Here is a 23,936-nt window from a genome sequence, read left to right as displayed (position 1 = left end):
ACTCTACAGCTACTAGTTTGTCTACAGCACATGTACATGTAAAGCACTGTTTAGTGCCTGTTTGTTAATAAACATGAAATTAATTGTTGAAGGTGAGATCCTGAACCTTCCCTTTAAAGACGGCGGTTTACAGTTTGACGTCATCACCCATCTTCCAACAGCAAAGCATCCAAAGCCAAAGATCAGATTAAAGGGATTCCTTTATGTTTTTTTTATGATCAATTGCCTTAAAAAAGTCATGTTCTTGGTTTTGAAAGAAATAAGGAATGTATGATCTCCACTTTATCTAGAAAAGCTTTGAATTGCATATAGACGTCTCTTTTGAAGAGACAGAAAAACTTTCTGAACATGTTAAAACAAGGAACTCAAAGTTAATTTTGCTATCAATTATCAAATGTTTCAAATACCCCACTTTAAAGTCAAAGTCATTGCATTAAAGGAATCCCTTTAGAGGCGGTTCTTTATGGAGCTCAACCAGCTGAGGTCAGTTAAGGTCGCCTCCATCTTTAGTCCATGTCAGTCAAAGCAGGCGGGTGTGGACAGCGAGGAGAGGACAAGACCAGGACTGGCACCAAAAACCCAGAGTACCACGACACACCCATGAGCACAGATGCACACAAACAACTTGTCATCCACATGATACTGACCAGATCGCTCTCATAGTAATTGTCCCAGTGGTGTTTGTGCGATTTCTTTGTCATCTGGAAGCAAGGCAGAACGGTTAAGAAGGCATGAATTACACACAGTAATAGGAAAGATGACACACAGTGCGTTAATACGTGAGGGGAAAATGACTAATCCTCACAGACACAAACACACGCACAACCTCCAGAGCTGCAATAATTGATCCATGATGTGACGTGATCAGAGTGGATACAAACTTTATGTTCAGCGTGGCATAACTGACCGTCTTACACTTTGCATACATCAATTCTATTTTTAACTTAAGTAAAAGTAGAAAAGTCCAATAATACTCAATTACAAGGACAACTTTTGCAAAGTCTGGGTAAAAGTACAGAAGTATAATTTTTATTACCCAGTTATTGTTATATTTCGTTTTGCATTGCAGTATATAATTGGATTATTATCAATGATGCATAATGTGGAATTAAAGTTTCAAGCTCATTTTAGCTTCATTATAAACTGTACTAGGTAGTTTAATCTGTGACTATACTGTTATCAATTAATCACCCTGCAAATGTATTAGTAGCTATAGCCATTAAATAGATGTTGTGACGTTAAAAGTTAAAATATTTTCCTGCTGAAATGTAGTGGAGAAGAAGTAATGTAAGGCACAAGCACCTCAAAATTGTAGTTTAGGTAAAAATCTGTAAGACTTTCATGAAATCAAACCCCTTTTGTCTGCATTTTTTTCTGCAATATCCAATAAAATTACGCACATTCTGCCTCTCTATGAGGTACTTTGTATTGGTAGTGGCGGGGTCTCATCTGTCTGACTCCAATTACAAAGCAATACACAGATTTGTCGTCTGAATGATTATCAAAACATGCAATTGGTCTGTGAGTTTCCTACTGCAACAAACGCTAGGACACAATCTGCATATTACTGATATTTTGTTGAGAAGGTTGAGGGCATTCCTCCATCAAATCTCCAACTGTTTGTAGGTTCGTCACTATAAGCGAACACTTTCACAATCACCACATTGTTTTCACATTGTCCTTTTTAGTATAAAAATATTGGTCACAGCCTCAATTTAAAAATACAGTACAGTTCCTGAGTGAATGTTCTTACTATGCAGCACTGTGAGACAGACAGACAGAGACACAGAAAACGAAATCCATCTCTGAGAGAGCAGAGTGATAAATATGAATAATCATTTTACTCCTTTGTGACACCATGTGTGTAAGGAGGAGTGCCTGTGTGTGTGTGTGAACGCGTGTGCACACAAACACACGCGACCGCCGGCGCCCTCTGCACGAGGGCGAGATTAACTCCTGTTGCCATGGAAACAGAGCTGCATGCTAACAGGCAGCCGGCAGCGGAGGATGGAGTTGGGTGTGGGGATGGGGTTGTTGTCGCGGGGATTAAGGGAGGAGGAGAGGAAGAAAAAAAAAAACTGTTACTTTTTTGGGGAAGCCAAAAGAGAGGAACAAAGGAGGTTTTTGCTGTTGCGTCCCCGATGCACTGCCATAGGACGAGGGAATATGAATCCTCACACATCTGCTGCCAACACACACAGATGCGCTGCAAATGATGCACACATATGGAGGCTTCTGGCATGTGCACAAAAACGTAAACACACTCAGTCCCCAAACACACACACACACACACACACACACACACACACACACGCGCTCGCGCGCACACACACACACACACAGGACAAAAATGAGATGCAGGGTTGGAATTTTTGAGCTGATGCAATCAACACAACGGAGTGCTGAGCAGTGATCCACTAATGATAAATGAGTAAATAAGACCCGGCAGAGAAAAAAGGAGGGAAAGGAGACGCGGAAATGTTCTATCACATCATCCTCAGGGTCTCAATAAATCTCCCCACATGGCGCCTGAACTTTATCTTTTTTTTTAAATAACCTACTTTGTCAGATGAATTCTCCCCATTCTTGAGGAGAAAAAATTGTTTAAACGTACAGTGAACTCTTTACAGGTTAGTAAAACTGAAATGTCACTTTGGGCTTCATATGCAAGAACCACTTGTACAAACAAATTCTTTATGTGTCACGTTTTGGGAGAGTTAAGAGAATTTTTGGCATTCTCCTTTTCTTGTGTTTATCATCGTCTCTTAGGTAGGCACGACATTTTTGGTTGATGGAGACGTGTTGTACGACTCAAGCACAGGTTATCTGCCTTTCTACACAGTGGAATAAACACGTATTTGACTTAAAAAGTGAATAATAGGTTTAAATATGAGACATGAAATAAAAAAAAAAAATGTATGACTAAATATTTTACGTATACATAAGTTCGTTTTAGATTTCATAACCTAACTTCTATTTGCATATACATTGTAGAAGTTCTTAGGACAATTCTTGAACTATATGGTCTATATAACATCACCTACTGTAGGCTGTTATATCCCAATTATCCCTTAGATATCTCTCTTATAGATGCTGAAAAAGGCTTTCTTAAACAAGCTGTTCCCTCTTTACTTCTGGAGCAGTACATTGTTCCTCTTATGACATGTTGTTGACATCTGTAAGTATAGTTTCAGCTCCTCTAATGACTTTGCTAAACTGCCAATCTTCTGAATTATCCACCAGCAGGACTTGGAGCTCCGTGGCTGGAAAGTCTTCTTTTACTCTTGATGATGCAATGAGTCTGTGAATGAAACCTGCCCACAAATGGAGTAGAACAGGCAATTTTGGGGGCATCGATAGACCATATTCACATGGCGGCCATTTTCTGCTGACGTTGTGTTCAGGGTAGGAAACTCAAATATGGTATTTCCATATATGGCTGTTTTCTAGGTTACAGGTCAGACAGTGTTATTTTTTCACACCGTTCCCAATTGATCAGCAACTGAGAAGATGATGGATAGTGAAAATATGGGGGGATGTTGGGCCATATTTCAGGGTAAAACATATCATTTAATAACCTGATAGCTAACGTCAGCATTTAACCATTTCTTAGTTAACATTACTGTTTGATAACATCCAGTGCATTTCATTCTCAGGCTTAATTAAATGTGTCCAAGATGTGAGTTACTGTGCGTTACTATTTTAGGTAACACTGAGTATTGCGAGCTGGCCCGATGTCCCTCCAGATTTTCACTGTCCATCGTCTTTTCAGTTTCCGATCAATCAGGAAGAGGTGAAGTATTAACAAATAGTCAGATTGCCTGTGTTAATGGTGACCTGCAACCTGGAACAAAGCAGTACAACATTTGAGCTTCCCACCCTAAGTGTGATGTCTGAGGAAAATGGTCACCTCCTCATTAACAGGCGGTATTCATCAGGCTGAAACAAGCCATTAACGACAAGTTTGTGCAGAGATTAGTGAATCTTGCTTCTTGCATGAGGCCCAATGTGTTCTTTGAAAATACAAAGTAGATGTTTTGAATTCTTCTGCAGCTGGATCGTCTTGTAACAGCACTGAAACAAGCAATTCTAAATGTATAGTCTGTTTGTGATAGAACATTCAGTCTTTCTGTGTAATTATGGCATATTTTGTTGTATCTGCCTTATGCAGTTAGTCTGTAATTTACTGTTATTGCAACCTATTTTGGTATGGACACTCCTGAAATATATTTTCTGGTTAAATAAAGCTGGATTGAAAAAAAAAGAAAAAAAAAACTCTTGTCACTCGAACTGACAGCGTAAATGCAAACACATAGAGCAACTTTGTCAGATGTGAACTATCATTTACACAATCATACACAAATTCCATCAGGCACTAATTGAGACGTTTTTAGGAGCCACGCAGCAAATTGCAAATACCTCAAAACCTCAAATCACCTCAAATTCTTAAATCAACAGATATAAACAACTTGTTTTTCCTCTATTTTCCTTTCATGTTGTCAGAAACAGCATTTCAATAATTCAACAACAGAACGGCATAAATATATCGACATGAAAGTGTGTGTGCGGACCTGGTTGAGGTAGTGGTATTCCTCAGGTTTGAGCAGGTGGAAGGATTTCCTCTCCTCTTCACTGGCTCCAGCCAACAGGTAGTAGAACACATGATAGTTCCTATGGACAAAAAGTTAGAGGCTATAACTCTACTATAAACTCTTTTCCTGTATTGATTCCTTGAATCATTTTTAATTCCCTCAGAGGTAAACAGAGGACAGCAGCTTTTACATCTCCTCTCTGAAAACGACGCCTGAGCTTTGGAGGAGAGAACAGTGAAAAACTCTCTATATGCATTCCTATTTCACAACCCAAACCTACAACATATAACAAATACGGTCACACCTTTGACCTCCTGTAGGCTCGCGTTTCAAGTCAAACAAAGCAGCAATGCAGTGTGTGGGCTGGAGGTAAGGAGTCAGGCCACTGTGACAAATGCTGGGGCTTCGGCCAACGCACTGACATGTAATTCTATTACAGCTGGAAACGAGCTTCAGTCCTCTGCACAGGGACACTTAGTGCCTGATGGAGTGGTGGAAAGTTAAAGAGCCAAGGGAGGATATTAGAGAATCCAGATTGGTGGATGGGTAGGAAGGATGTTTTTAACTGAAAACTGTGTGCAGTTACAGCGGCAATACAATAATGTATATTATCTTATTTATCCTTTATCATTACCTTTTACTTTTATATTTATCATTTATCTGTTGTTTATTTTTTCAACCACTTGTATTGCACTTTTATATAGAATTTGTTGTTTGTCGATAGTGTAAGTGAGCAATGAAACACAGGAAATGTACTACTAGTACCGCTTAATGTAAATAAGCTACTAAACGTTCACTACTGCCGCTGCTAATACGACCTGCCGCTGTTAATACGACCGCACTTCGGCCTCACGTTTTATTCAAGGTAACTTTTTCTATCATCACAACTCTTTAACCTGTTAAGAACTAGCCTCTATTTGGTGTCTCCTTTTGATAATTAACAGGGTGTGTATCTGCAAGAAAATGGCCCAGATGGAACACTTGAAATATTTGTTCAGATGTTTAAGTATATATGTCACCATTAAATGAAGATGGCACACAACATATATATATATATATAATTTTTTATTGAATTTATAATTTTAGAATAAATATCCCTGAGGAATGACGCAGCTGCAGCTCCACATCTCTAGCAAACCATAGCAAAACATCTGAACATTACCTCTGCCAACTTTAATGCTAATAAAGGGATTTAGAACAAAATTAGAGAGGTTTTAGTGCAGAGTACTCAGGCAGAATCTCTTTTAGAGCATTTTGGAACAAACTATAAATTTCACTTTTATGTTACCACATGTGCCCCAATTGGGCTCTACTCGGGCTTAACAGGTTAACTGTTGAAGAGTTTAAGAACAAATGAATGTTAAAAGGTACATGATCTACTGAAGATGCTAAAATACGATTGGTTGCAGCCACTTACAACGCTTGACACTCAAATGTACTTTGTACTTACTTATGGCCATGTTACCTTGATTTATGACAATGATATTGGCAAATTTTCAGTATGCTTAACAGTGCTCCAACTTCACTTAACAAATAATAACATGATATATGAATAACAAATTAATAGGTAAAACCATACTAATCATTTGAGACGGAACAACAGTTAATAGAAAAAATGAAGTAACAGCTTCTCGCTTTCACCACAGTCCCATCAAAGTCATAAAGCCTGACTGGAAAGCTCAGCTAGCTCAATACTAATATTCCATTTCTTCCACTGGGGTCGTACAGAGGCAACCTGTCAGGAGCCGGGCTTAAGATTTAAGATAGTTTGCAGTTTATCATCAGCCTGCCTGCTCCCCCACCTCTCTGCTTCAGGTCTGAGCCGTCTGGGAGGTCCTGTCTTTAGTTTCCACCCTATCAATATGGCCGCCAGGGCCTGTCATCGGGATGAAATAGAAACCCCGGGCCAATCAAGGTTAGAGGGATTAAATGACCGGTGGACGGGTTGACATTGTTTTTTTTCCCCTTTCCTCACAAAGCCATTATTCTGGTGGGATCTGTGATTTGGTTTTACTGTTGACTGGGACAAATAGCACCAGTCGAGCAGAGACGGTATATGTGTTGACTGAGAGAGGAAACAAATGATTTAAATTTTGTGGGTACAGGTGGAGACTACTATCTATGTGAGTGCTGTATTGGAGATTCAACAACAGTTTCTGCTGGCATGTTAAAAAACAAGAAGTGAGAGCAGATAGAACACTGGTTTCTGCAAAATCTCTTTCATCATTCTCCAAAATTGTACTGATGTGTAATCAGTATAAATAGACGATCACCTCCTATGTGCATAAGTGACCAAACTGAGAAGGAAAGCTGATAGTTTGCGGTGTTAACTTCATGAAGGGCAGAGGGCTATTTCAGACAGCCACCTGATATATCCCCAGCTTCCACAGGAAATGAAGACTGTTCTAGTGTTGAGTTTCTGAGACAAAGAAGATATCAGTGAAGAGATATAGATTTGAAATCTTATCTCTCAAACAAGGGGGATTATGGCTCTCAATTTATGGCTTAACCACGGCACCCTGGGTTCCTTAAAATTCTTTATGTCTTCCTTTTAAATAATTTCGCTGAAGAAAAAATAAATTGTAAATGAGCAGACTGGTTCAAACTGATTTTAACATGGATTATGTGTCCTTCCATCTGAAATTGCTTCCTGCTGCTGTTACCATTGAAGGGGATCCTCTTAAAGGATACACATTATGCTCATTTCAAGCTAATAGTTTCATTTTGTGTTACCAACAGACTAGGTTTACATTACTCCATAAACACACTAGTTTTCTCATACTTTGCTATGGCACCGTGTTCCCCCTCTGTTTTGGATCCAGTCTCTTTAAGGTCCCCTCTCCCAAATACCCGGGCTCTCTCCTGATTGGTCAGCTCACACATGCCTGAGCCAGCACTGCTAACAACAACAGAGCATGTGGTAGCTGGTAATCATAAAGTATGCAAATATGTGACATGGTGATGTAGTGTGATGTCACAAAGTCACAGAATTAAAGGTGGGACTCCTGATGAGCCATTTGAGGAGCAGTGAGACAGGAGCACCTGTTGGTGACCTTGTTAACTTTCAAGATCTTTTACATGCACAAGAACAATTATAAAACACTGAAGGTGAGGAAGAAAACTAAAAAGCATTGTAGGTCTCCATGAAAATGTTCGAAATCAATGTTGATGAATTCCACTGTCACATCCTCAAACTAAAATCTAACATAAAGGAGAACCTTGGATAACATCTAACATTGGGAGCATGTCAGAGATGTATTAACTACATGACATTAACCTGACCAAAACCTGTGGTGAGTAAGCCAACATTTCAACAGCCCGGATATAATAAAACCCAAACAGTAAATAACCCACAAATCTCTGCTTCCTGTGTCTCCGCTCACCTCTCATTGTGCTCCTGATACACCAGACGGGATTTCTCTAGCAGGTACTTCTCAACATAGGCTCTAAAGATAAACAAACACACAAGAAAACAAAGTCACATACATTTAAAAAACACATTAAGATATTGACTGAAAATTATTTGAAGAAGGTCAAGTTGCAGACTCATGTCTCATAAAGGAAAATTACCATAAAAACAGACAGGAGGGACAGTTACGAGGCAGAGTTATAATTGTGTTTTTAATAATTGGTGAAATGAGACTTATTAACAAGTCTCAAGATAACCTAATGGCTGATATAATTCAGTTTCCTTCCTCACATGAGGAAATTAAGTGCTATGAATAGCAGTCCTAAATTTACAATCAGGGTCCAATTAATGCATCTTAATCATATTATTAACTGAGGTATTCAAAGATTAGACCATTTCATTTTCACAGACACAACATGCAAATTAATTATTTACTCTAACAATTTGATGTGACCAATGTGGGATATTAATCAGTAGCTATTTTTAGCAATTCATTAAACAGTAAGTACTAGGTTAGTTTAATTCAACTTAATGTGGCCCTTTAACAACCTCATTCTGGTCCCTATGATTTTTTATTGTAGGCCGACTTGCCCATTTATTAGTTATGTCTGTTGATAAGCATAAAATGACTTATTTTATCAAAAGTTTTATCTCAAGTTGTGCATTCCTTTGACATTTAATTAAATTCCAAGTCAGACACAGGGAAATTAAATAATAAGTAGTTATTAGATCAGCATGTGCAGCTGACTAAATGTTATGTTTACTTATACGTGAATCATGCACCATCTTCTACACGTGTGCATTACGTGTGTGAGTCTCACCCTCTGACGGTGCCACTCTCCTGGTAGTTGACCTGGATGAACTTGCCGAAGCGACTGGAGTTGTTGTTGTGAGCCGTCTTAGCGTTCCCAAAAGCCTGGTGAGAAAACAAAAGGAGACAACTTCAGTTCAACACATCGGCATGCAGACAGGTGATAACTGACAGGTACACATGTCAGCTGGTGTCCTTTTACCTTTATGCACAGAAGTAAAATAAAAAGACGCGTAGCTGTTTTTTTTATAAAGAAATAAACATGTGAAGGGGAAAGGCTATTCTATTAATGTATTCCCAAAATTCTTCTACATAAGTGACAATCCAAATAAAGAAGCTGACTTTAACTTTGCCAAATGAACAAGGAACTTCATGAAAGGAAACACCCATTGAACAACTGTTTTGACGTCTTGGTGTCCTGAAGCTGCGTGCAGTTCACAGTGGTAGTAGTGACAATGACAGCATCGACGGGTGTCAATTTAACATCACCTCAGTGTCAATATTGGCCACACAGGGCACATATATCATCTAATAACATACTTCCCATTAGGACTGCACGAAAAATCGTTAAAAAATCACGATCTCGATTCACACATACACGTGATCTCATTTCCACACATAGCGATTCTGAAGCATTTTATATCTCGAGCTGAATCACAAACAAATGCTCCTATTTTCCTCCCGGATTTTTTGAAGCGCCCTCAAACGTAGCACTTGATTCAGTGGAGGAAGCCCACCTGCAGTTGAGTGTTTGGAAGGAGTGAGAGTGAGAAGCCGTTTTTAGACAGGGCAGCAAGCCGCCAATCTGCCCGTCCTTTTGGCGGCTAGGTCCGTGGTTTTAGACAGAGGGCGGCAAATTGAGGGTTTGTTTTGCTCCGCCGATTTGCCGCCTCGCCGCCTCGCCTGCTAGATGGGCAACTGGACAGCCGCTGAAATCCGGGAGATGCTAGCGTCTCCTGGATCTCTAGCTTGTTGTTGTAGCGCAAGCTAGGAACGGTCGCTACTTTCAAATTAAAAGCCCCCCGCTAAGAAACCAGTTCTAAACTCCAATGGGGTGCAATGTAAAGCTCTTATTTTGAAGACAAATTCGTTGTCAACTGTTCACAGCCCAACTTCGAGCTTCACGTCACGTCACATGGTTTTTGGAAAAGGAGGAATAATACGCCTCTGTTTTAGAAAGCCGACCACAGCAGCTATCACATATCACCTAGCCAAGGATACGGCCCCAATAAACACTGTACAACATGAGGGATTAAAGGATGCCCTCTCATCTTGGAGACTTTTTTTTTTCTTTTTTTTTTACTTTTGTAAAAATAATTTCTCATCCAATGATAGAACTTCAACAAAACAAAAAAAAACATTGCTTTGCATACTACAATGTTTTTTTTTTGTTTTGTTCAAGTTCATCAGTGCAATAAACATTTTGTGAAAAAAATCGTGCCAGAGAATTGTGATCTCAATTCTAAGCAAAAAAATTGTGATTCACATTTTTTCCAGAATCGTGCAGCCCTACTTCCTATAATGATAAAGAAATTGTTTTGCCTTCTTAAGGTTTGGCTCTTACAAACAGCTCCAGAGCATATTAAGTAAATCTAGATCAAGATGCAACAACTGGCTACAACTTACTTTTGCCAAAGCAGAAAGAAAAACTACCAATTAACAAGCAATAGCAAAAAACAGAAGTTTTATAGTTTTACATGGTCTTAAAAATACTGTATTTTTACATTCAGGTTTTATGATGGGAACCGAACTCTGAACCGAAGTGAAAAAATGTGTGAGGAGGAGAGGGAAAAGCTACCAATCACAGTACTGTACCAGAGGTCATGAGGCTCAGGAAGGGGCCCGCAGTAGGCACACAAAAACACACACATGCACACACACACACGCACGCACACACTAACTCGCTCTCAGACACGTCAACCGTGCACTAAACTGCCAAATTCCTATAAAGGCAAACACACTGCAGAGCCGAAAACAGACACAGTAACAACTCGTGGGAGTATGTGGGCATTTCTGCCAACACACACACACACACACACACACACACACACACACACGCACACACACACACACACACACAAACTAACAGGGAGTCCATCATTAGGGGCCCCTGGAGGACACATTCAGGTTCTTATTAGGAGTCTGATGGCCCCAGTGGAGCTGGGGAGAGGAGAGGAGAGGAGAGGAGAGGAGCCAAAAAGGATGAGAGAAAACAAGAAAGGAAACAAAAGAGGAAACAAGAGAGGACACAAAGCAAGAGGACGAGAGCGGAGGAGACTAGGAAAGGATAAAACAATGACAAGGGAGGAAACAAGGCGAGAGAAGTAGAGGAGACTAGCAGAGGAAAAAAAACAAGGATAGGAAACAAGAGAGGAAGCAAGTGGACGTGCAGAGGAGACTTCAAACAGAAAGGGTTTTTTTATCAATATGGCAAGTTTTTCCTCAGTCGAATCGAGGGTCTAAGGACGGAGGATGCCATTTCACTGTACAGTTTGTAAAGCCCACTGAGACAATGTGATGAAAATTGTTTAATGAGAAAGGAAGGAAATGAGGAGAGGATAGAAAATCAAAAATAAGTGAGATATGAGATTAGGAAAATGAGATGAAGAAGAAGAGTAACAAAGAAAGAAGGAGGAATGAGAGGAGGATACGGAGAAAAACACAAGAAAGATAACAGGAGGAGCGCCTACATGTAGCGTGAGAGAGACAGAGAAAAACATATTTCCACATTACAGTTCACCGAAGCAGGGGTGAAATTTCAGGCTGATGCAATCAGTATTTTGGAGTTATCATAAATGACTAAATAGGAAACAGCAGAGAGGGGGGGAGGATGAGGAAGAGTCTGGGAGAGAAGTGGGCGTCAGATAATTGACTGTGGCTGCTGGGTGAATGCTACAGCTCTGGAATAACACGGTTAATAAAGTAAGATCCTGCTCCTGAATCAGCCTTCCCAAACTCCCCCAAACACCGCCAACCTGACACACATTTAACCAGCCAATCAGGACAAACGACAGCAACAAAGAAACAAATACGATGGCATTTCTTGTTTTCTATGCACATCTATCCCTTTTCTCTCCATTCTTCTCTCCTTCAAATCCATCCATCTTTCTTTTTCTCTCCACCAGATCCCCATTGTGGTTTTCTCAGATGAACCACAGAGTGAATGCAAGCGCGGACCAGCAGCGAGATCTACTTCAATTCCCCCAATCCAAAATGTAAATCGAAACTGCAATTTACATGATAATGACAGAGCTTTCATCCCTAATCATTTCTGGATATAAGAGTCCCTTTGTGGCTAAATGTTTCCAGTTTTGAGTTTTAGAGGAAAATCTGCTTCCTGAAATGATTGAGTGAAATGAGCCCGGCTCTAATGGAAACTGTCAATGACAATCAAGCCGCTGCTGGCAGCAGAAACAGAGAGAGAAGATACACGGGGAAGATATTCCATGTATGTTTGTGAGTACAGGAGGATGTATGGACTGTATCTGAGCTCATAATACATGCACCTCTGTTTGTGTCATGTGTGGGTGGTGTGTGTCTGTATGCGGGTGTGTGTGTGTGTGTGTGTGTGTGTGTGTGTGTGAGAGCATCTGTGAGAGAAAGAGATTAATGAGCAGGGCAGGAGTGTCTGGATGATTTAGCGGTGAACTCTGCTTCATGGTCAACGCCTGCTGTGACCACAGCACAGGAAAACACACACTGTGAATCAGTGATTACTCTCTGTGTGTGTGTGCGTGTGTGTGTGTGTGTGTGTGTGTGTGTGTGTGTGTGTGTGTGTGTGTGTGTGTGTGTGTGTGTGTGTGCGTGCGTGCGTGCGTGCGTGTGTGTGTGTGTGTCTGCTAAACATATGGATAAACCAGAGGTGATGGAGGGGGAGACAAAAGGGAGTGCATGAGAGAACAAAAACATGTCACTGTATATCATTGTGGTTATCGCAAAATTAAAGAAGAAGAAGAAGAAGGTGAAAACAAAGACCAAAAAGAAGAAGAAGAAGAAGAAGAAGAAGAAGAAGAAGAAGACAAGCTGTCAATTATCAGTATATGAAAAAAAATCTCTATAGTGCATCCTTAAATAAATGTGTAGAAACCATTTTTCTACACATTTCTCTTGTTTGGACTTGGTCTACATTTTTGACCAGCAATAATGTCCAGTGTTAAGGATTTAGTTAGATTTAGCATCTAGCAGGGAGGTTGCACACTGCAACCAACTGAACTTCCCTCGTCTCACCCTCCCCTTTGGAGGCTGCTATTGGTGCAGCATGGTGGACTCTTGTGGAAGACGACCTGCTCCTTCTGTAGATATAAAGGCTCGTTCTAAGGTAACCAAACACACTGATACTTATACACGAATGAAAACATAATTTCAGCCAATATATACTTCCAAATCCTTCTCACTGGACCTTGACAAGCATAGCAAACTGTTATTTCACCTGTCACATGTAGCCTTGAGGAAATAAAACAAAACACAGAGTGGACACATTTGCAGGTCTCATGGACTTAAATCACTCAATTGTCATTTCAATTTGAAACTCAACATGACTCAATACAAACGGAATTAACCTCGGCCTTCACACTGGATAGCCTGTGGTGCCATATGGAGACTAAATAACCAACTTAAGTGTGCTAAAAACAGCTCCACACATTGCCGGCCATATGTTAGATTTGATGTTGAAGCAAATGTGCTGACCCCAAGGCTTAATCCTGCTGTGACTTTATGTGTATGTGTGTGTGTGTCTAAATCCAAATGGCAACACTGGCTCGATACTGACAGTATGCTAATGTATGCTTATGCACTGTGTTAGCCCCTCTGGGCTCTTCCACGCTGTCACATTACGTTACATTATGCCAGTTGTTTCCTCTGCCGCTGCGGAAAAATCTCCTCAGCCTCCGAGGAAGCAAGCTGTGGTGTTGCTATTTCAGAACAGGATTCGGCGAGCTAGCTAGCCCATTAATTAGCATTTCAGGACCTTCTTTAAAGCAGGGTCTAAAATCAGCTCAAACACTAATGCTAATAACCTGGTGCTTTCTTCTGTTTCCCTCTTTGTCTGCTTCCCTCAGCAGAGCTGTAGTGTTTCTCTAAACACTCTCAAAAACCATTTGGTCCTAGATTGTGAAAAAAAAGTGTAGACCTGCCAAAACCTCTGCTGGGCTAGCTTCCATTAGCTAGTTTTCTGTGTTTCACGGGGTGCTGAGTGGTTAAAATTATTGATGCTGGCTGCAGCACCCTGATGTCCAGGTGATGGTGACTGCTTGTTTCAGCAGTTTCTTTGTTTCTGCCTCTGTGAATATCCAGGTCAGAGGGAGCCGACGTCATGCAGGGGACCTGCGTGAGACATCTCAAGACGATTTTAGTAGACCGATGCCGTTTTGTTTGGACCAAATGTTAGCTAGGTAGGGTAATGTAAACATGGCCACCAATATTATAATATTGGAGATGATGTGCAATATAACTAATAATCTCTAGTGTAACAGGATATTTCAGTCAATGCACAGCAGGTGAAATTAATATGAAAAATGTATAAGGCAGGCATACAATTCAACATATGGAGAGTTTCCAAGGATTATTGAATAAACATACTTAAACTTAAATATTGCATTTCATTCAAGGAAATTCATATTGTATCCTATAATTAGTATTCAATTACATAGTTATTTCCTGAAAACGAGCAATTTTCTCGGGTGCTAACACTTAAGCATTAAGCTGAAGCATAAAACATTCCCTACATTTTTACATGCTATTTAATTAGTTTCTAAGCCAGCTGTCAATGCTGAAAAATCTTCAAGCCATTACTTTATCTCGAGACAAGAGAAGCTGCTTTTTGTTATGCTAGCTTTACGTTAGCTATGCTTGCATGTGTTCTGCTAGACTATAAAAAGCTTACAATACTGTCAACATTTTCAGCTAAATATTTACAAACTGTACTAGCGAGTAAAATTTGTACAGTTCTTAATTAATCAACAACTTTATCTTCAAACAGGAAATACTGCTTCTTTCAGTTATGCTAGCTTTTCATTAGCTAAAATAGCCTCTATCCTCCATCTCTTTCACTGCCCTTTTTGACAAAGCTTACAAACAATACTATATCTATATTTTTGCCAAGTACGCACACAATGTACTAGCAGGTACATTTTTTTTTTTTTACTCTGCATGACAAAACACAGTAGTGTGTCTCATATTTTCATTTATTGTTCCAAGAACAAACTACAAACCAGAAACCACGGCTCTGCTTTCAGCCTGTGGGCATCCAGACAGCAGCACACAGCAGTACAGCTGCATGTATGTGTCAGTCAAGCTTATACGCACACACATCTCCTATGTAGCGACCACACGCTGAATGATTTTGGTGGCAGATACAGTAAATGCCATCACTTAAAGACACACTCACACTCCAGATCACATTAACCTCATTTGCTGCTTCATTAAACAAGTATTACACGACAGGAGTAGACTGCCAAGTTACACCGCCAATACGCATGAACAGTTGCACATGTCAAACTGAGCTTTTGACAGCTTCATCACTGACAAAGGAAGGAAATACTTGCACAGGCAGATACACTTTCGCTGCAATCACGACTTCAAGTGTCAAACAAATTAGGATTCAGTGTCAAAAACTCTGAAGCTCTTTCGCAACAACAAATGACTAACAGAGAGAATAAATAGTTTTCATCTCTCAAAAAGCATTCAAGAATGTTTCCAAGAATCCATCAAGGGATTTGCTGTAAGTGTGTTACTGCCCTGTCCTCTAATCAAAGGCTTCCTCTTTCAATAGTTGGACTGCTTAGTGCTGGTTTACTCCAGAGCGGCTAATTTCAGCCCAGTGGGCCATTATTAAAGCAGACGTCTGCCCTGCTCCGTTTCTAAGCATATAGTGGCATGAAAACACAGAAAGAGACAGTCGGAGGAATGTGGAAGGTAAGACTGCCTAAACTCAGTTAATCTACTGCATAGGCTGACAAATACTTATACATGCTACTGTGCAAAGAACAAGTAGCCGGCCTTCTTCTCATATGTAGTGAATGTGGGTTGCACAAAAGGAAGGTTAACTGGCAATCCATTTACATTATACTCTAAATACCTGATCAAAGTCATGTCTTGTTTTGTTGTTAATTTGCAAATAATCCAGTTGTCTTCGCAACAATAAGCTGAGAACACCAGGGGGGAAAGCTGGCCATTGCCACCTTTAGGGACAGCAACAGGATTTTAACCACACAGCCTGTAGTTCTAACAGACTGTGTTAACTTGTGACCTGTACTCTAACCACTCGATTATTAACAACCCTGGCACAGTTGAAGGCATTTAAGGGGCACTACGTAGTTTTGGAGAAGAAATTCAAGCTCAGAATTTGAAGATTTATGATCTCAATGAGGTAAAAATACAAACTCAGAAATAATTATCTTTTCCACAAGGGAATAAAGAAGCTGTTCTCAGAGGAGAATAAGGTCCCCAGAACACTGTTTGAAGCTAGAAAGGTGGCAGGGTCCGCCACATACAGTAAAACAGTATGATATTGTGTTGTCCTCTAAGGTCAGTTTGTTTATTCAGTCATGGAAATGAAGACACTTCGTTTATTTAGTTTGTTGAAGCAAAAAATGCACCTTTAACATTTTTAAAAGTAATTGGTTCTTATTGTTTACCAAGATTTAAAACACTAATATACTGATAAAGGTGAAATCAATCATCCAATCAACCGTGTGTAAAGTTTGTGGATACAGTGAAAATGCTTGCTGCTTTACCCACTCTGCCACGGAGCAGCAGGGGTCGTCAAATTCAGCTCAAGGTCTGAAATATCTGACCCAAGATTTAACGCCAGCTTGACTTAATGAAGCGGTTCAACCAAGGGCTAAATCCCAACATGCAATGCCCTTAACACTTCAAGATCGAAACCATTCATCACAGGAGTCAGACTCATTTGTCATCATCACTATTCATTCCAGCATACAAATAAACTTTTGTTTTGACTGTCTGAGTTGAGGTGAGCTGAGATGTCTGTGCCAATCATGTCGTAACCTTGGATCCATTTCATCACCTCTGTCTCTTTCCCATCCATCTTTCCTTCCCTGTGTTGTGCTTTACAGCATCTGGGGCAGCAGAAATGCCTAAAAAACAATCCTTCACAATGATTTCATGCTGTGTGGATTCTCCCCAAGAGGGCCGTCCGAGTCTGCTTTTAGACCCAGAGGGGTTTTTTTTTTAGGGCTTTACCACTTCCACATTCACAGCAGCTCTCAGCGAGATGACATCACATCGCATTCCTACGCTCGGCTCAGCAGGTGTAGCCGGCTTCACATGGCAGGTTGGGAAAACAGAGTGTGTGTGTGTGTGTGTGTGTGTGTGTGTGTGTGTGTGTGTGTGTGTGTGCGTGTGTGTGTGTGTGTGTGTGTGTGTATTTGTGTGTGGTTAGAGTAGAGTAGCTTTAGTGCCAGCCATTCCTCTAGGTGTGCGGTCAGGCTTGAAAACACTGGCGCAGGAGAGCAGGTGCTTGTGTGAAGAGCTCTGCCCTTCGTAGCAGAGAGCTGTGACATTCATAAGATGTGACAAATGACGACATTATGTGAGTGTGTGTGTGTGTGTGTGTGTGTGTGTGTTTGCATTCAGCTCAAGTGTGCTACATCCTTAATCTGAATGTGTAAACTGCTATTACCTGCATCTGGACGTCCAAAAGCCCTCATTAACTGGGCTAACTGGTGTATGTCGCCAGCAGCTGGGTGGTTGACTCATACAGTAACTGAAGGTTGCAACGCTCCATCCTCTGCCGGCAGACAGGTGCTTTTGTTCCTTCTTAACTGGCCAAAATATGTCTGCAACCGACTGTTATTTTAACTATGGGTTAATTTGTCCTTTGTTGTTTTTACATCATGGCTAAGTCAACAAAACTTTAAAAAAAAGTGAAAAACTCACAAGTTTGACCAAGTTGATGTCTTTAAATGAATTGTTTTAAAGTTACACAGACAAAAGCAGCACATCAGTAATTGGTTTGTGATGTTATATGTTTTTAGGTGTCGCCTTATGTGCACGTCACAGAAAATAAAATATCAAAGTGACTAGTAAGTACATTTGTATCAAGCATTTTGTCAGGAAAAGAAAACTGCTGTATACCTCTGAACTACCCAGATCTCTTTATCAACATGTATAAGAATTCAGGACAATGAGTGGTTGTAACTGTGAAATTAAGGATGCTAAATAATGTCTAGAAAGCTGATGAAGTCTCTGCATCTCAACTTTATGACTTTCTTTTAACTTTTCACTCTCGTCTCATTCCTCTCTCTCCGTTCTCATTCTTTCTTTTACTTCAGACACATGGGATGAGCTCTCCTTTCTAGGAAAAAAAGGAAATAAGGGAGGGAAAAGGAGGTGAGGACAGAGTAGGGGGACAGTTACGTAATCCTGACAGGGGCCTCCTTGTAACAGCTGGCATGTGTAGAGAGGAGCGCAGTTAGTTTGGGTGGCGTAGAAACAAAGAAATTCAATACGGTATTTTGACACGGTCTGGAAATACGCACATATTCAAGCAAACATTCGCTAAAGCCCGAGAGTACAACACACACACACACACACACTTTATATGGCCATCAACTTCCTCCATGCTTTTAATAAAAGACCATTACCTTATTTCCTGTTTAAATGTTAACTTACAGTCAACCTCAGTCACAGGCTGAACATTCAGTGCAGCCACTTAAACATAAACTAAATAATTTACAATGATCAATTACTGTCTCTTGTTATTCACCAGCTACACTGATGATTCTTATGTACCTTCAAAAGCTGCAGGAAAAACTGAAAGTCCCAGAAGTAAATATTAATATTTTCTCACCACTAAAATCTCAAACTTTAGTAAAATACAATACATTTTGGGAAGTATGCTAATTTTCTTTCTTGAAGCTATAACTAGGAGATGGTTAGCTTAGCATAAGGACTGGAAACAGGAGGAAACAGCTAGCCTGGCTTTGTCTGAAGATACTTTGTTGATCTTTTACAGGAAATAACATTAAAAAAATAACACATCTATGTGCAGCTATACTAGGCTCAAAGTACTAGAAATAAGTTAATAAAACACCAAAATTGAACCAAAAAAAACTTTAAAAACTTAAAAAAAAAACCTAAAAAAATACGATATTGTACTGTTACTGCTCATTAAACAGTCCGATAGCAGCTGGTAAGAAGCCTTCAGTTAACCTTACCATCAACAGAGTGTTACTGATCTGATGTAAACTATTTGCCAAAAAGTCAAACTATCTCTTTAAAAAATACAATGATGAAGCATCTTACTCCTGTACAAGAACTTCACCATTCCCCTCATGAGCTCATATTTATTGTGTCCTACTGAGCTGCTGTCGTCCTGCCAACGATGATCAACTGTTTATTGGTTAAATGGTACATGAAGTGGGAGTTCATGATGTATTATCATGTACTTTTAACAAGCGTATTTGTTCTAAAGCCTTTCTGCAACACAGGTTCCATTAAATTTGATCAAAAACAAGGATTTAATTGAAGAAATATTGATTATCAAGCATAACGTTTATCACCTACAGAGTTCACTGGTTTCGGCTCTCTGAAGAACCGGCTTCATCGCGGCTGTCCATGTGGCTGCAGTTATTGGCTAATAGTGCAATGCTATTAGGTGACACACTCTGAGCCGGAGGTTCGTTTCATGTGGTGAGCCCGAGCAGTTAACGTCACAGCCTAATGACTGGTGCTCGACATGAAAAACCCTGCTCGCCAACTTTCTTCCATCTGAGTAAATGCCCAGAATTTATTGCCCAATTTGACCACAAAAAGGTTTAAAACTGGACAACTAGCTGATGTTGGCCTGTGGATCTGCAAAAGGGTATAACAGACAAGGCTGTAAAATGTAAAAAGGCTTATTCTGAATATATGTGGTTGAATGTGTGGTTCAGTACAACTGGGTTTTTTTTAATATACTCTTTAGTGGAGAAAGGCAGACTGCAAGTGTGTCTCATGGAAGTGACTGAGATAAAATCAGATAAAGAGAAAATGTGAGACACTAATCCTCATCCAAGCCTACACGACAGAGTAGAAAAAAAACATAAAGTCATTTGTATGTGCAGCTGAGGGAACTCTTTGCAGAGAGAACACACTGTACAAACACAGCATATCATCCCTGCATATATGCTTCTCTGTGCCTGAAGAACAGTGTTGCTGTACGTATCCAGGATGTGACTGCATAAACGTACAGCATGAGTCACTTGCAGCTCTGTTGTGGCTTTGTCAGGGTCAGCCTTTCAACAGGGGCCCATTACTCCATTCACACACAAACATGCAACATGCAAGGACACACCTCTGCAGTGGATGTTTACTACAGTGTATCACACACACACACACACAACACACACACAGCGGGAAAACGGATGGAGATAAAGTCACGCGAGAAACGCAGGATAATACAAGACAAACACACATCTGTACTTGGAAGGATCTTTTACATACAGTTGAACTTAATTAAAATTATTTTCAGGTAATTCATCATCGGCTGTTTATATCGACCAACCAACCCCTAATAATCGCATAAAAGTAGTGGATAGAAATGCCCAATAATTTGAAATTATGCCAGTTTCACTCAATATTTGGTAAAATCTACACAGAATGTAAATGGTAAGCTAGCTCCTTTTTTTTTACATAAAAATCCTCAGTGTATCATCATAGTTTATATTCCCTCACACATTTTGCTGGTCTTTATTCTCGTATAGCAAACAGTAGAAGCAGACAGACGACATAGGGAGAGAGGTAGGCGGATGGCATGCTCCAAAAGTCCCCATTTCAATCTGTGGTTATGCGGTATGTGTGTCAGACCACAAGCCATTAGGATGCCGCGCTGAACTTAATTCTAACCTTAACCTTAAAACCTTCATCTAAACCCCAAACAGCTCTTTGAAGACACGAGGAATGTCAAAAATGTCCTCAGTCTGTAGGTCTCACAGTTAAACAAGCCACACACAAAAATGTACATTGTGCAACATCACAGTCACCTTTTAAACACCGGACCGACACCTTTAACCTGACGTCTCATATTGACTCGCGTGCGGATTAGTTTTTCACAAAGTGTGCTTTAAAGCATTCAATTCTTTTCTACAAACATTTCAGTCTGAGTCCAGTGCAGCCAAACACATCTGTACACGTGTTGAGAAGAGTTAAAGAGCGCGTTGAGGAGACGACAACTCACCTCTCTCTCTCTCTCTCTCTCTCGCTCTCTCGCTCTCTCTCTCTCTCTCTCTCTCTCTCTCTCTCTCTCCATAAATGGCTTCTGTCACTAGAGTGCTGGGCCACATCTGGATCCCATTGGCCTCAGGAAGGGCTGAACACAGAGGCGCAATAAAAGCCTCCTTCCACGGCACAGGACTGTCAACAGGCCCTCTACCACTGTCAGCGAGGGAGGTGGGTAGAGGAGGACGGGCACAGAGAGACATGAGAAGTGGGAGAGGTAGAATGAGGAGAGGAAGGGGGGACAACAATAATGAGGGAATAGGTAGAAGGCAGAGAAGGGTGGCAGAGGGGAGGAAAGTGAGAAAAGATCGAGGAGAGGTACACAAGGGTGAGGAGGAGGAGGAGGATGAGGAAAAGACAGAGAAGAGGCAGAAAGTCGCAGAGAGAGGTTTTCTGAATCTTTGGCAAAATTTAATGCAGATCAGGGTTACGTTCCAGCTCCATTTAGGAGAATTTATTCAGAAGGTTGTGCTGCGTAGTTTATTGAAATTACTTCTTTTTTTTTTTTTAGGCTCAACACTTTGTACATGCTTAGATGAGAAAAACAAACTTACAGCATAAATGTAGCTGCAGCTGGTTAGTTGTGATTACTGGGAAGGACGGTAAGGTATCAGATGATTACTTGGTCGGGTGCAGTGGCCACCTGAATTTTTTGAGATGAGATTTTAACTAGAGATGTTCCAGGACATCACTGCAGCTGAGCTTCACATTAAGCCTACAGTCTCCATCTTTTTATCTCAGCATTGGCGAGAATGCAAATCTTTTCCGAACTGTCAAAGTATTCCTTTACTGAATGAGCGATGAATGAATTTGTCTGCTCCTCACATACCTTTTAGTATTTTGATCAGCCAGTATCGTTAAAAGAGAAGAGGGTAATAGTGACAAGCAACAACTGTCATCCAGAATCAAACCTGAACATTGTGACAACGTACTAGTATATATTTGATGAAATAGCGGGTCACACCATGACATAAATGTTATCTAAAGCAGAAGAAGCAAAGGAAAAAAGTGTTTTCAACACATCTGTCTTTATTGTATCTGACTGATTGTATCTCTGATGTGCCAACATTTCCACCTACGCCCAACTTGAAATGGCTTTGTGATATTTCACCTTTTGCCTGTTTAATTTCTTGCATTTTCTGGTGTACAATTCATAATCTGTGTAAAAACAGCTGGATGAAACCCACAGGGAGACAGACAAAGAGGTCTGTATGATGATGTTTATTACTCGGCCAGCTCTGAACAACTGGCTCCAGAGCAGCTTATGCGTCTATCCAGACATCCATCATGAATGCCCCAGCTTCATGTGCTCTGCCTTCGCCAATGTAGCTGCTCGCAAGATGTGTTTCAACCTCTCCAATAGAAAAAAACAAAACACAGCCTTTGGACAAACATTAAGACACCTAATCGACCCCAAACCGCCTTAGCTTCGATCGCGCGCTCTAGTGCACCACAGCTTCTCAGCGTTTTGGCAAATCCTGAGGGTTTCTGGGAGTGTGCTTGGAGCTGGCGGTGAGCCTGTAACCCCGCGCAGCGTGACTGACAGAAAATGTAACTCAGCATGCGAGGTGGTGTGGGAAAATCCCACGACTGAGTGTGTTGAAGTGTTAATCCCTCGAGAGCTTGACTCCTACATGTTGCAGTGGGTAAGAGTGTGTGTGTGTGTGTGTGTGTGTGTGTGTGTGTGTGTGTGTGTGTGTGTGTGTGCAGCAGCAGCAGCGAGATGATTAATTCAGGGATTTGGGAGTGTGTGTGCTGGGCGTGCGTGTTCATACAGCAGTGTGTGTTTGTCCATACATTTTGTGATGTAGTGTTTGAGACGAGTGCTCGTTTGTTTCAGGAAGACTTGTCGTGTGTGCTTGTGAGGCTATAACAGCTTCTTCAGTTTTCTGTCGCATTCAGTGAGCGGACCTCACGTGGTATGTATAGATTTCCAGTATTTGTGTTCCATGTGTTCGTGTGTACACGCTCGTGCTTTGTTTACTGTGGGTTTTGCAGGGGAAGGGGAACACTGGTTACAACCTCAGGCATTTCCTCTCCCTCTCTCATCTCCCTTTTCTCCTCCGCTACACTCTTAAATTCACTTCATTAACTCAGTCCAACAGGCCTTAGCAAGCTCATCGTTGCTTTTCATTTCCTTGTCAGTGGTGCAGTCTCCAAGTGCTACTGTTCATAAAATAAACAAAGGAGGATTTAGGCTCTTGTGAAACATCTTTGTTACATATAATATTTAACACATTTATACAGTACACAATCTAATCACAAAACAGCAGGGCCTAATTACAACAGTGCAGGGTTAGTGTTGGCGATGTTGAGGTTGTGTCGTTTAAAGTACCGGTAAGGCAATTAATTATGATCCAGTAAAGTCCAGTTTGATTCATGCGTTCAGAGGCTGATCAAACCCAATACACTGCACAATGGCTTATAACACACAGAGAGATGGGAATCACCTCACAGTGGTAACTAGAATGACACTCAGTAGAGTGCATACCTCCTCCAAGGCCCAACAGTATCCTTTAATTCAGTCAAGCTTTGTCCAACATCAAACTCACTCAAAATGTAAGACAATCAATAACAGCTTAACCACAATTAAAACTCACCAGATCTATGATCCACATCATTGTACTCATTCATAGATATTGCCACAAGTACGCGGGCTTTTTTCATCAAGATCCATTTATTATTCCCTGAGATATCAACAAAAATGTGAAAAAAACACCCTTTTTTGCAACATTAATGGCCGTGAGAAAATATTCCTGGATCTGTCCCTCTATCCAGGTCCCCACCCCCAACAGTTATTGGGGTCGACAGTTTTTGGGTGCCAGAGACCCACCCTCCATCAAAGTTAGGTGGAAATCGTTTAAGTAGTTTTTGCGTAATCATTCCCACAAACCGTTCAACACGG

The 23,936-nt window shown here is 40.7% G+C and overlaps 1 protein-coding gene across 13 annotated transcripts in view; it reads right to left on the bottom strand.

The window, feature by feature from the left end:
• Positions 1 to 23,936, bottom strand: part of LOC115586414 (unconventional myosin-IXAa-like) — a 146,337-nt gene that overhangs the window by 61,358 nt on the left and 61,043 nt on the right. For 11 of the 13 annotated variants that reach the window (XM_030425440.1, XM_030425444.1, XM_030425448.1 and 8 more), the window contains exons 3-6: positions 8,823 to 8,917; positions 7,976 to 8,038; positions 4,572 to 4,671; positions 648 to 701 (exon numbers count right to left, since the gene is read on the bottom strand). In XM_030425440.1, coding sequence (XP_030281300.1) covers positions 648 to 701; positions 4,572 to 4,671; positions 7,976 to 8,038; positions 8,823 to 8,917 — 312 coding nt within the window. The remainder of the gene's footprint in view (positions 1 to 647; positions 702 to 4,571; positions 4,672 to 7,975; positions 8,039 to 8,822; positions 8,918 to 23,936) is intronic. The other 2 variants (XM_030425447.1, XM_030425449.1) reach the window with 1 other exon arrangement.

This window comes from Sparus aurata, chromosome 8, assembly GCF_900880675.1.
Source record: "Sparus aurata chromosome 8, fSpaAur1.1, whole genome shotgun sequence".
Classification (NCBI taxonomy): Eukaryota; Metazoa; Chordata; class Actinopteri; order Spariformes; family Sparidae; genus Sparus; species Sparus aurata.
This window is presented reverse-complemented; position numbering and strand designations above follow the sequence as displayed.